The sequence below is a fragment of the Pagrus pagrus genome, assembly GCF_965226575.1.
Source record: "Pagrus pagrus genome assembly, chromosome: 7".
NCBI classification, from domain to species: Eukaryota; Metazoa; Chordata; class Actinopteri; order Spariformes; family Sparidae; genus Pagrus; species Pagrus pagrus.
The window spans coordinates 5,860,038-5,873,753 of NC_140191.1; the positions used below are offsets into that span (position 1 = coordinate 5,860,038).

General features: G+C 40.7%; 1 protein-coding gene across 14 annotated transcripts in view; it reads left to right on the forward strand.

Annotated features, from left to right (window-relative positions):
* Window positions 1-2,665: 2,665 nt before the first annotated feature.
* syngap1b (synaptic Ras GTPase activating protein 1b) overlaps window positions 2,666-13,716 on the forward strand; it is a 160,410-nt gene continuing 149,359 nt past the window's right edge. For 7 of the 14 annotated variants that reach the window (XM_084358343.1, XM_084358334.1, XM_084358341.1 and 4 more), the window contains exon 1: window positions 2,667-3,555. In XM_084358343.1, coding sequence (XP_084214469.1) covers window positions 3,534-3,555 — 22 coding nt within the window. In that variant the 5' untranslated portion in view covers window positions 2,667-3,533. Of the gene's footprint in view, window positions 3,556-13,716 lie in introns of all 14 variants that reach the window. The other 7 variants (XM_084358330.1, XM_084358344.1, XM_084358333.1 and 4 more) reach the window with 3 other exon arrangements.

A 13,716-nucleotide genomic window follows, 5' to 3' on the forward strand; every position in this document is an offset into this window, starting at 1 on the left:
AAAGGGTAACTCCACCAATTTTACCCATTAAAGTGTGTTTACAGGTCTTGGGGAGTACTACTGCATATCGTAAAAAGTAGTATAAAACCTTTTGCGGCTCCAGAGGAAGCTGCGTGTAGTCTGATAAATTGCCTCCAGTGAAGTCACTCAGAGGCTGTTGCATTGTGGGTAATGTAAGCGCCAGGTTAAAAAGCAGTCCACTGGTCTAACATTAATTCCTATCACTGTTGAAAGTAAGTTAAAAAAGCAGAACCGGAGAGCACACCTTTTTATTCTGTTCGTCTTTTTTTTTTATAACCTGGTGCCTACATTACCCATAATGCCACTTAACCACTGAGATTACATGCAGCTTCCTCTGGAGCCACAAGAGGCTTTTATACTACTTTATATACCACTACGTAAAGTACTTTTTCATACTTTTTTATACTACCTCTTTTTTCACATATGCAGTAGTACTCCCCAAGACCTGAAAACACACTTTCATGTGTAAAATTGATGTTAGTTTGCCTTTAACAATGAAAGAATGAAGATGCATGGATAATATATTTGCAAAACCCTATTCTGAGTAATACATACATGAGTGATATTTGTACAATCACTTCAAAACACGTCTCAAAGGGTTTCAGCAAGTGTTCATCTCTGTATCTGTACTGCATTCACGTACAAGACCTCTGGAGCTCTCTTAAATTTAGTTGAATAAGTATTTTGAAGTTGTAAGAAATTAAATAAGTAGCTCGAACTCTTATATTTACTAGTACGGGTACTTCATTAGTTGAAAATGACAGCCCTGATCATTATACACCCTAAGGAGAACTGCCTTCTCTATGACAGGCTCCACAACATGATTTTAACATGCTTAACAGGCTAATAATGTACGTTTGTCGTACACATTTACATTGAGTCCATCACCTCTGAAAGGCAGATGAGGCTGACTGATTTTTATTTTTGCTTCTGTCATTGATTACAACCACTGTAGGTGGTTATCAAACAACCTTGCTGAGAATCCCTATAAATTAGTCCGATGGGGATGATGAATTGCATTACAGCCAAATGCGTCCTGCAGGAAAGATTAACTACTTTTTTTGGCAGAAAATGTACTACTGCTGCCAGAATGAAAGAAAGATGTTTATTTTGTGTTTGTGCCAGGTTCAATGAATTTTTTTAGGATGAATAGAAATTCTGAATAATGAGTGGTAAGATTAATGGCACGTCTCGCCTGTGACATGATGTTTTATTTCCAAGAAGCAGAAGCGATGACGATTGAAATCTACTTGTGTTTGGTCTTATCATTTTAATGTGACAGGTATGAGCCTACTCTGCAGCTCTTGGTCACTTGGTATGTTTTGAGTCTGAGGAAAATGTCTTCTTTGGTCCTGTGGCCATTAATAAGTCTTTTCACAAGACATTTTGACATGATGTCACAGTAGGAGAAAAAAAATACAGGTGTATATGATAAAATTAATGATAGCTCAATTCCACTGAGCTGATTTAGTCTCAGCATCCTTTGATTGTGCACGCTGGCTCACTGCCATGCTTGGACCTTTTAATAATCAGAGCCATCGTTGATGTTATGGGCAACATCCAAGCTTTTCCTACTATGACAAAAAAAAAGAGACAACTGCTCAGGTGTGTTACATTAAGAATCTAATTGAAACTAAGTAGGTGTGTCAGACTGGTAAAAACTGTACATTTTGTCATTTTACCTGTGAATGTAGTAGAGCCCTTTCTCTTATTTTAGAGTGAAGGAGTCTTGAATTGTTTCTCCAGGCTCCAGCTGAGCCTGCAGCTACCGGCCTCGGCCACGAGGTGGCGGCCACATCTCAACATTTACACCGAAGACAAACGCTGCACTGTGCTGCCTTCAAGTGCTCCTCTGGCGCTGTGAAGTGCAGAAGTGATGATAGCCTAACTTATAAACAGGATATTCTGATGTTTTTGGTTGGAAAAACAACGCCAAGAAGCGCTGTTTTTGCTTGATTTTGTTTTTATTGGACCTGAACACAGGTGTGTTTGAAGCAGGAACAGAAGGAAGATAAAACTTGCGGTTCATACATGTGAGTACCTGCAAATTAGCCAAAAGTTAGTCAGAATTAGCCCAAATATTCTTATTTTACTTTCATTAAATGTGTGTTTATAGCTGCAGCCAATTCAGCTTTAATACGTGTGTCAGTTAGCTCAACAGAGACTACATTAAACAGTTTAAGAGACAGTATATGTTTTAATTTCTCTCCGCAAATCGACAAACCTAAACACTAGCGTTAACACTTCGACTGTCACCACGCTGGTTCGTTCATCACGAGTTAAATTACGAGTAAAAACGAATTCATTTGAGTTTAAATCGCAATCGCTATTTCTCCCACGCCACGCAAAGGCAGCACACTCGAGCTCAGGGGCGCCATTTTGGCTCCACAGCTTCCCTCCTTGATGCAGTTCCTGTGTTTGGTCATGTGCATCGCGCAAATCCAGCGTCGCACGGTTTCCCTTCTGGAAATGTTCCGTGGAGAAGAGTGAAGTAGGGGTTTTATCGTCAAGTAGACTACTTTAATATCTATTGTGAATTTATTGTCAGTTTATTTTTATTTTTATTTTTTTCGCGGTAACTGTCCGGGAACAAGCTAGCAATTAGCTTGTTTTCAACAGGTATTCAAAGGCGAAGACTTTGAGGAGCTAATTTTTTAAGCTAAGCTAATCACCTGGAGTAATTAAAACCATTTAAAATGTTGCCAAGACTATGCTACTGTAATTTTAATGGGCCCCATTAACCTGAGGAGGAATGTAAAATATATACAACACACACACACACGCACACACACACACACACACACACTGTACAGTAGCCACTCCACTGTAGCCTGAAGCTGTACAGTGAATTTACATTCACTGCAACATTATTATAAAATCTCTTTTATTATTTTTTTTATCCTCCATGATCCGAGCACTGACTGTGAGAATGCAAAGGCTAAAGATAGGTTAGAGATATTGTGAAACGTGCGCGCCCCCACACACATACACACACACGGAAACACATGCGCGCGCGTGCTCGGTCCTCCACCCCCTTCTCTCTCTCTCTCTCTCTCTCTCTCTCTCACACACACACACACACTCTCTCACTCGCGTTTCACCCTCACACCTCAGCGCAGCGGCGTGCAAATAAACACACACACACACTCACTCACTCACTCACACACACACTCAGGCATACACATACGCACGCACGCACTCACTCACACGCACTCACTCACTCACACGCACACACACACATATTTCTGCATCCTGTATTTTTTTACGCACCGGGAGCCGGGCGCTTTATAAGCGGTCGTGGATTTATGATGCCAGTTTTTATAACAGCGGAATATCGGCCTCTCCTTCGGCTCCTACTGTGAATAGCACTATATCGCGTGTGTGTTTTTTTTTTTTTTAATTTTTATTTTCTAGATTTATTTCTAATTTGGTTCCCCCCCCCCCCCCCTCCGTTACTTCTGAGCACCGAGAGACCGCCGAGACGCACAGCCTACGTTCAATGCCGTTGGAACATGTCCTATGTTCCCTTTCAAGGTAAGACACAGCAGATATTTAATATATTTTTCTGTCCTCCACTGCATCTTTCTTTTCTGTCCTCCTCCCCCGTTCCTCACCATCCTCTCTCTCTCTCTCTCTCTCTCTCTCTCCTCTCCTCTCTCCTCTCTCTCTCCCTCTCTGTCTCTCTGACACTATCATATGCAATAGGCATATCTAAAAGCACCATAGCCGACAGGTGCATAGAAATAGCCCAGAGTGCCTTATAGACGGATGCCCACACACACAAACGCACAAGCGCGCACGCAGAAAACACACCACGGCTCCCAGCGCAGCGTGTGTCCGTTTAAAAAACCCTGTGCATGCGGCAATTATAGTATTGTAATAAGGTATGCATGTGTACTGGTGTCACGGCGTACTCCTGCAAGTGCATTCCAGCAGCAGCAGCATCACCAGCAGCACCAGCGGCAGCACGGTGAAGATGGGAGGAAAAAATGCTGTAATAATCCTGAAATATTCCCATAATAATCCAGTGGTACTCATAAGGAGTTTATGGAGAAGGCTCTGTAGTTACTCTGGCGTGAAATCGCAATAATATTCTTTAACGTGCTTTCAAGGAGTTTTTGAGTGTGCTTGTAGTACTTAATTTTATTTGTATCCCCAATGAAATATCCCCTCGTAGTATGTCATGAGATGAATATTGTCAGTATCCTGAATGGACTGTATATGCTGCCTCCTGTGAGCAAAAAACTTTGGCCCACTAAAATATGTAGATGACCACAACGAGAGGCTACTTCATTCCTACTGGCTCTTTTATTCCCCCCCATACTCGAGTGTGAGTGGGTGAAAGGCGCTTCAGTGTACGGTAAAGGCAGATTCCCCTCGGTATCATCGCACTGCAACTGTGACTAATGCTATATGTGAGCAGGCGTGCTGCAGTGAGCTGCCTCAAATCTATCCAGTCGACACGTTCAATTTGCAGTGTGTGTGTGTATGCGTGCGTGCGTGTGTGTGTGTGTATGTGTGTGTGTTATTAGAGGGGCTAATTTGGGAGAAAGCAAGGTCCTCAAGCATGATGACCAGAGTCAGACCGGAGTGAGATGAGACGCCCAGTGCAAAGTTTGGAAGAGCCGTGAAGGATTTTTTGGGGGGTGTCGTGGTTTGTGTGAGTACCTGCTATCAAGAAGGGTAGCTGCCAAAAAAGCTGTGGGGATGGGGAGGATGTGCGTGTGAGTGGATGTGTGAGTGTGTGTGACGGAGAGGGAGAGGAAGAGGAAGAGAGCGGCAGCGTAGTCAGTGTGTGGGTTCAGGAGAGAGTGGAGGTGTGCTGCATGTGACTGCTGGGGTGAGAGAGAGTGATGTTTCATGTGTGGATACAAGCACACACACGCACAGACCTGTAACCCTTTGTAGAACAATACGGGCGCCTTCAAAATGGAGACTAATGTAGACCTTTAAAAAAAAAAAAAACCCTCAACTGTCAACCCCTGGACTTCACCGTGACCCTGGAGTCATCATCTGAGCCGCGCATGAAAAGAGAGACCGAATTTAACTGTGGCTGCCCGCTCGGCTCCCTTTCACTCTGCTTTTTTATTCCCTCCGAGCGAAGCAGATAATGGCCAAAATGCCCTCTTGTGCAAGTGCAGCTATAGAACTTGGTTGCATAATGTTGGTGAGATGCTCTGCCACTGTGTGTGTGTGTGTGTGTGTTTGTGTGTGTGTGTGTTTGTGTATGTGTGCGAGCCCACTCTGGGAGTCATTGCCAGGAAATTGTGAGCACAGTGCTGCACCTTCAAAACCTGCCAGCGATGGCACTGAGTACTCTTTCTGTGTGATCGCACAGTGGTGTTTCATTTTAGACATTGTTTTTCCGAGATAAGTGCTGTTTAGTCTTATCCAACGTGCTACAACTGCTGAGGGGTTTAGCCCTAAGCTGGAATGTAAGGCATATCAATATGGAGAGAGAGACCAATCTGCTCTGTTAGGTTTTTCTGGTTTTAACTTCATGATTGCAGCAGTTGTATTAAATACAAGTGTCACTCACTTGAGATGATACCTGAAAACCTGCTCTTTTTTTTAGTCATTATGTCCAAAAGTCCCAATATGTGTCCCCTTTGAATTTATATGTTGCAAATCAGAGAAGCATGTTGATATTAGGGCCGCAACTAATTATTATTTTCATTGTTGATTAGCTGATTAGCTTTTTAAATGTCAAAAATTGGTGAAAAATCGTCAAAGACAGTGTTTCCTAACGCTCGAGAGGACGCCTCAGATGTCTTGTATTGTCCACAACCCAACGATATTCAGTTTACTCTCGTTGCAGCTCTAGTTGATATGTGTTGGTGCCAAAGCTATATAGTGTTGCAGGGATGGCTTATTTTTGTGGGCTAACCAGTAGGTTAGCATCGCCATGGTTCCCTCGACAAAAAAGCCAATGGGATTTTTCCTTAGGATCTTGGATTGTTGCTGAAAATACACAACACAAGTTTATGATACTTACACATTTTGTCCAGCAAAAATAATCTTCAAAAATGAACATCACTTTTATGACTTTTGATGCATAAATGTGATCACCAGAGGTAAAAAGCTAACGTTTGGCTATAAACGTACGACGTCGCGGTCACATGGCTTCAACGTCACCACCACTAAGCCTCCTCCTACATTAAACAATACTCACTTAACTAGAAATTGATCGATCTACAAATTGTTAAGTCAGCGTTAGAATATTTCGCAACTTAAGCCCGTCTGTTAAAACAGACTAGTGAGTAGATTAGTCTCCGTGTTCGTCATGATGACGTTTAATGTCCCTGACGACCTCTGTAATCTTATTTAGCCACTTGTTAGCAGCCACCTTTTTTTTAAGACACAGAAAGACATATTTATGTTGTACAACAAGACCTGAAAATCTTAGACCCATTCAAAAAACCCACTGACTTCAAGACGAGGAAACCAGAAGTGCAAAAAAAACCTTATTTCTGTGTTTTAGGACTCAGTCCTGGGGCACTCTATTAGTCGCTCAACAGGAAGGCAATCAACAAATATTTGTAAGAAATTATATAAGCAAAAATAGTTGAGAGGTTTCAGGGTCCATCATCTAAACTGAGAGGATTTTACTGGTTTTCTCACTTTTATTTCATCATTACTTGAATATGTTTTGGCTCCTGGACTGTTGATTTGAGCAAGATTTGAAGATGACACCTTTGGTAACTGTGATGTAAAATTTTTCAATATTTTCTAATATTTTATCGACCATACACACAATTAAATAGTAGGGCTGCAACAAATGCTTGTTTTCATGATTGATGTATATGCAGATTATTTTCTTCATTAATCATAGTGTTGACACATAGCGAAATATGCTCATCACAGTTTCCCAGAGCCGGAAGTGACAATTTCAAAATTGCTTCTTATTGTCAGACGAGTCCAAAGCCCAAAGACCCTTCATTTATTATCATAGATGACAAAGAAAACCAGCAAATCCTTCAATTTAAGAAGCTGGAACTAGCAAATTACATTTTTACTTGGAAAAACGACTCTTTTCTGATCAACTAATCGCCAGTTGCAACCCTTGTATGTATTTGGGCCAACCAGCTGAATAAACTCTAGACAGATACTCTATCCACTTCTCCTGTCTACCTATACATTAGAAGCTCCATGGTTACTCAAAGCGATTATGTAACACTGTGTGATATTTATTGCCGCACAGTGACTCAACATCTACAGATAAAATATGTGGTAAGCCGGCTGATATTAGTGTGACATTGATTTGTGATGAGATGTAGATTCACATAAGGGGAGAGAGGGGTAAAATAAATAAATAAATAAATAAATAAACAAAAACCTCACCGATCTTGCAGATGTATTTGAGCCCACATTGACGAGTGTGTTAAGCTAATGTACCAGGCAAGCCATTTGCAGTCATGCCAAGTACCGGCTCACATGAACAGGCAGTTAGTGGGAGGCAGGCAGCAGCAGCAGCAGCAGATATGGGCCTTCCTATCTTGGCTAAATCTTTTTCCTCCCTCATTCGCTCTCTTAAACTCACACCTCCTTTCAGTCTATCTCTTTCTTTCTTTTCCTTTCTCTCTCTCTCCTCCGCTGTGGTCGACCCCCCTCATGCTGAACCACCCACACACAAACATATACTACACACACACACACACACACACACACACACACACACACACACACACACACACACACACACACGCTCTCCTACCCCCTCACTGTCTCTTCTCTCTCTCTCTTTTCCCATCTCTACAATGGCTGTATCCACGAGTGCAGATGGACACTATGAAAGCAAGCAGCCAGTCGCTGAGCTATCCCTGGCCTTGTCGATTTTACAGTAGTTTGATACAGCAGCTCCTGTCAAGCATGGCCATAGTTAAAGAGACAGCACACCACCAATGCACTGCAGCACCCCATCTTCTCCCTCCTTCTCTTTCCCTCTCTTTCTCCCATGTGACATAAGGGACTGTCTTACACCCCTCCACTACTCAGGCTGTGCCAAGAACCATCATCTGTTAGGCTATTACTGTACTGCATGCGCGAGATTCATCTAGCCCTGCGCACTAGATGATCTGTCAAAAGCGGGAGCCCATTCATTCTCCGGTGGGGCGCCGACTGTACTGGAGACGCGTCTGCGGCGGCTTTATCAAGTGTTGTGTCGAATTAGGGGCAGAGACGACCGGTGACGAGGATTCGGGAGAAGTGATTTGCTTTTAATCACACATGTAGGGCTGAATTCTCCAGCCTGGAGAGAGCTTCTCGGCTGGTGTTGACAGATCTTTAGTGATATGATGTTTTGCGAATCAAAGAACCCCCTGTCCAAGTTCAGGGACGTTTTAAATGTGCTGGCCGAATTCCCTCTAGATGTGGAAAGTCAGCACTTCTAAATGTCAAACTAGACTGTGTGCCTTCAGCTTTTTTTCAAGTATCCCAGAAGCTTTCTGGTCAAAGACAGGCAATGATGTCAGGATATTGAGGAAATATCACTCATGACATTATTCTGGCCTGCAGATAAGAAGTCAATCAGCGTTCAACAGGACCTCATTTGAATTCACTCACATGATATTTTACATATTCATCAGCATGTGCGAAGATCCGATGAATAAGCACATAGGGGTTGCCTACTTAGCTTGTTTAAACACGTATTATCTGGCAGAAATTTCAAGGTCTTTGATACCCTGGAGGTCAATCAATATTTGACCTCAGCAGCATAAAATATGTCTGTATTACACCAGGGACTGTGACCGTGTAAAACCACTGATAATCTAACAAGTGGATGTACTGAAACCTCAGGCGGGATCTAAACATGATGTGACATTTTACTTGAAATGAATTCTTTGTCACATTTGGGTCATTCTGTCTTCTTGGCCCCAGTAGAGGTCAACATGACCGCCAACTTCTCAACGGCTCTGGTTTCAGAAGTGAATTTCTCCATTCATTCACTCCGTTGACATTTCAATAAAATCCTCAAAGAGTTAGCTAAGCCTGTAACCAAGCCAACCAGTGATGAGATGAATCATGACCATACAACATTTGATTTGAAGCAACAAAAAAAGCTAGAAAAAAAGACAGAGGTTAAACTATGTACATACTTATTTAAAGAGTAAAGGATTACTCATCCTATAAAACATTGCAAATTATGTCCAGTAATTTTCCCTCCACTAACACTAATCATGACCTGACTGGTGGTGATGCTTCTCCTCATCTAAACAGAAACAGCAGCGTGTCAGAAAGGGAAAATCGTGGTTGCTCTGTGGTAATCGTAACGTAAACAGTGTGATCGTACTAGTTGACATAACTTTGGCAGGTGTGGTTGACATTTCCATGGTAACGAGAAGCTCCACCAATCAGAGGTGTCGCTGTTTCACTTCAGTATTGTGGGTAGTGTAGTCCTTCTCCATGACATTACGACTAAAACATGTTTTTCTGTCCATACTGTCGTTTCAAAACATGTGATATGAATGTTTTTTTTTTTACTTCTGCAACCTCACTATTCATACTATCATGATACGTTGTCCATGAATAACAATAGTGTCACGATACAGCGATTCTTCGATAATCGATACATAGCAAGACAATTATGTACGATACATCCTGATGTTTGTGTAACCAAAGAAGAAAAAGTTCCCCCTTTAAAAATACAAAAGCAGGAATTGTATATTTATTCATTGTAGGGCTGAGTGATATGGCCTTAAAATAAATTTTTATTATTTTAAAGCTATAATGTGATATTCGTAAATGCTAGGAAGTAGCGACAAAGTTAAATATCATGATATTTTTGATGATTATTTTTTAAAATATTAACACAAGTGACTCTGGTAAATCAAATGGTCAGGTAGCATTTTCTATGTTTTGATTAAAGTATCGATATTTGATGCCAGTGTACAGAAAACATATCTGAGAGGAAGCGATACAGTATATTCCCGTATCAAATTGTGTGCCAGCCCCTACAAACAAAACTGTCCTAATTCGTGGAGTATCCTTGGAAGCCTCCGCATGGTTTATTTTTGGCACGTAAATGAATCTTAAGTCCAGATGTGTCGTCACTTTCTCCGTCTTTTTGTGCAGGATCAATAGATTGAGTTCAGTCTTGAGCTGATCCTCTTTTCTCTTTTTTTCCCCCGATCTGTTGGCCAACACTAAACTAGCTTTAGTAAAGAATGCCCAGACCCTCATCCTCTAAGAGCCTTTAGTGCTTTACTGATACTGGGGGGAATCTACATGGCGGCTGCTGGAGTCGCTGGGAGGAGTGGCTTCTTAGCTTCAGCTACACTTTGGGTGGGTGGGTAATTCAATTCTGCTGCAAAGCCTGAGTGGAATGACTCAATGGGTTTGTGCACTGAGACCCAGAGAGAGAGAGAGAGAGAGAGAGAGAGAGAGAGAGAGTCTTGGCTTTTGATTGATCTTGTCAGGATTCACTCACAGCAAAAAGGTCAGGATGAGCTGCCTCCTCTCTCCTGAGCCAATCAGTGGGCTGCCAATCCGGGATAATGATCTCCCTCTGGATACGGTTGGCTCATAAGGTTTGCGGGCATGATGTCATCCGATCCCATGGATGCCCGTGATTCACAACTGTGAGGTTTTAGCCAAATACCCAAGGCAGTGTGAGAAGTTACTGTACATATGTCAGTAGTATGAGTCATGGGGGTGACCAATGGATGGACTATTTTTTTTTAAGAGGATTTCATCGCGTGACAGGATGTTATTTAGTGCTTCGATTAAGGCTGCAACTAACTAATTGAATTGCAGATTAACCTGTCGTTTATTTTTTCAATTAGTTGTTGGTCTGTTAAATGTAAGAAAATGGTGAGTGGTTTTAGTGTCTCTGTAAGCCCAAGATGACATCCTCATATGTCTCAAATGCCCTAAAAAATCAGAAAATATTCACATTTAAGAAGCTGGAATCATAAAATTTGGACTTTTTTTCCTCATGGCATGAAGGGATATTAATTATTTGCAGTTCTACTTCATTTAAATGCATGTGTTGAGGTGCCTAGTCAAATAAATATCGGGCTGCACAATATGGTTAGACATTTTTTGATTATTTTTGACAAATATTGCGATTGCAATATGATTCTTGATTCGTGGCAATGATTATTTTTGCATCAGAATTTTCCTTTTTTACTGAAAAACTATAAAAATGATGATGAGTTGACATTTGTTGGGGTCTGTACCAAACAAGCATGTTTTCTTACGTCTGGAGAACAGGATTTGTAGGCCAGGACATCTCTGCAGTACGGAAGCGTATTGCATTCACTTGAGTAATTTTTTTTTTTGGTTTGTTTTTCGGGGTAATTATTTCTGTTTTTCGGAGTAATTTTTTTTTGGTCTGTTTTTCGGAGTAATTTTTTTTTTGGTCTGTTTTTCGGGGTAATTATTTCTGTTTTTCGGAGTAATTTTTTTTGGTCTGTTTTTCGGAGTAATTTTTTTTTCTGTTTTTCAGAGTAATTTTTTTCTGAGTTTAGAGAGCATTTGAAACAATAGACGCATTCATTCCTTTATTGAAAGCTCGATAATGGAGACAAACATGACCGACTTGTTTAATTGAATCAAGTTTTACTTTGATCTGGGTTTAAGACACTGGGCGATAGTCCTGTCTTTAAGTCATATAGATGGTATTACCATTAGTTTGTCAACTTTACGCAGGCACCTGAGGACGGCGACAGGTCGCCACTCCGAAGGTTCACTTTCATGTTTCGGAATGCCGGCCCTTTTTTGAAAAAAGATCGCCACTCCGAACCTGAAACCCTAACCTTAACCATAACCCGGTCGGAATGGGGCTTTGCGGTTGTTCAGAAGGAAAGCCCATTCAGATCTGCTAGACACAGTAATGTTTCTCCAGAATCAGTTGGACAGATATGGCAGTTTGGAGGTTCTCGCGGGAGTTCGAAGTATCGCGATAATTCAGAAAAAAAATTACTCCGAAAAACAGAAAAAAATTACCACGAAAAACAGAAAATAAATTACTCTGAAAAACAGGAAAAATAATTAGTCAGAAAAACAGAAAAAAGAAACAAACCAAAAAAAAATTACTCAGAAAAACAGACCAAAAAAAAATTACTGAGAAAAACAGACCAAAAAAAAAAAAATTACTCAGAAAAACAGACCAAAAAAAAAATTACTCAAGTGAATGCAATACGCTTCCGTACTGCAGCACTACAGTACGTCATCATAATACTGTTTTGTCACACATTTAAACTTTAAATTACAGCCTCTGCAATTTGGATATTGTACTTGGACTTCTTGATTTTGATAATATATTGATTAATTGTGCAGCCCTAGTAAGATATTAGACTGTTGTGTCCAGTCATTACCATTTAAAAATAATGTGGCACTTATTGCTCACATAAAGATAAAAGTTTTCAAACTGAGATGACTTCACAAAGTGTAATAAGTATTATAATTAAGGTAACTTTTCTTATTTAATATGATATGAAACCCAAATTGTTTCCTGTAATTTGTTCTGGCTGAATATGCCGCGATGTTAAATAATATTGTGCATAATTAAAAATATATACAGTACACTGGGGGCGATTTTATCACTTTCTTTGACACGCACACTCAAAGTAGTACATTTCAAGTGCCTTTAAAAATTCTCCCTGAAGTAGCTTGAGGGCCAGTAAAATAAGGGCTGCTACCACAGGCTGTAAAATAATGGCCTCTGAAATTAATAGAAAAAAACCTGCATCTCTGTGCACTGAAGCCTGAAGCTGGATTAAACATCAGTGTCAGGCTATCAATCTGTGGATGAGGAATACAGAGCTCTCTGCTCAGTCTCATATTCGTCATGCTACACCACACTGAGCAAGACTATACTGAACTGTCGGGGTGTTTAATAAGACACCTGTTGAGCTGTTCATTCTTCTATTTTTACCATTTTGTGTTTGTGTGTCTGTGTATGTTTGCTTGTATAAGTTTTGTATTTGTGTGTTTTTACAGTGCATGTTTGGTTATTGTGTCTGAAGTGCTGCAGTCTCCCTTCGGTTCGTGGTCATATGAGGTTAGGATGTTATTTTACAGTACCAGCTCAGCTGAGTCGATCCTCCATTCAAATCTGGATTAAGTGTGAAACACACGACCTTCAGCTAACAATGGGAATATTCTGGATATAGTTGATTTCCTGCCTCAAATGAGGAAGATTTATTTTTACACTAGTGGCACATTAGTGGACGTAAACAGTAGTGGTTAACGCATCATAGTGTTGAGAAAGCATGATTAAAGCTCTCTTCAGTATTGTTGCTCGTGGCATGTTACCCCACCTCTGTCCCCATTTAAATATTTTTAATCAAATACATTGATGTGAATAGCCCTGATCCAAATTTGCAGCATTTTTTTGAGCACTGAAGAGGCAATTTTGGGCACAATGCCATGGCAACATGTAAAAAATCCTGGTGTGACTGGTAAAATATCAATGAATATTTTATTTTTACCCAATGATAATTACACAGGGTGTCAGAGTGAAAGCATTTTCACGACAAAACTGTCAAGAATAAGTGAGAACCTGAAAATTAAAGGCCATTTTAGGAAACACACACGCCTCTGTAGTCTCAGGGTGAACTTTATTTTGTGAGATACGTTAGTTTAGGGTGCACGCAACAGGGAGAAAGCAGAGTATTAATTACTGGAGCTGAAACTAATAGTCAATGAATTGATTAGTTAGTTGAGAAAATGAATCTGCAACTATTTTGATAA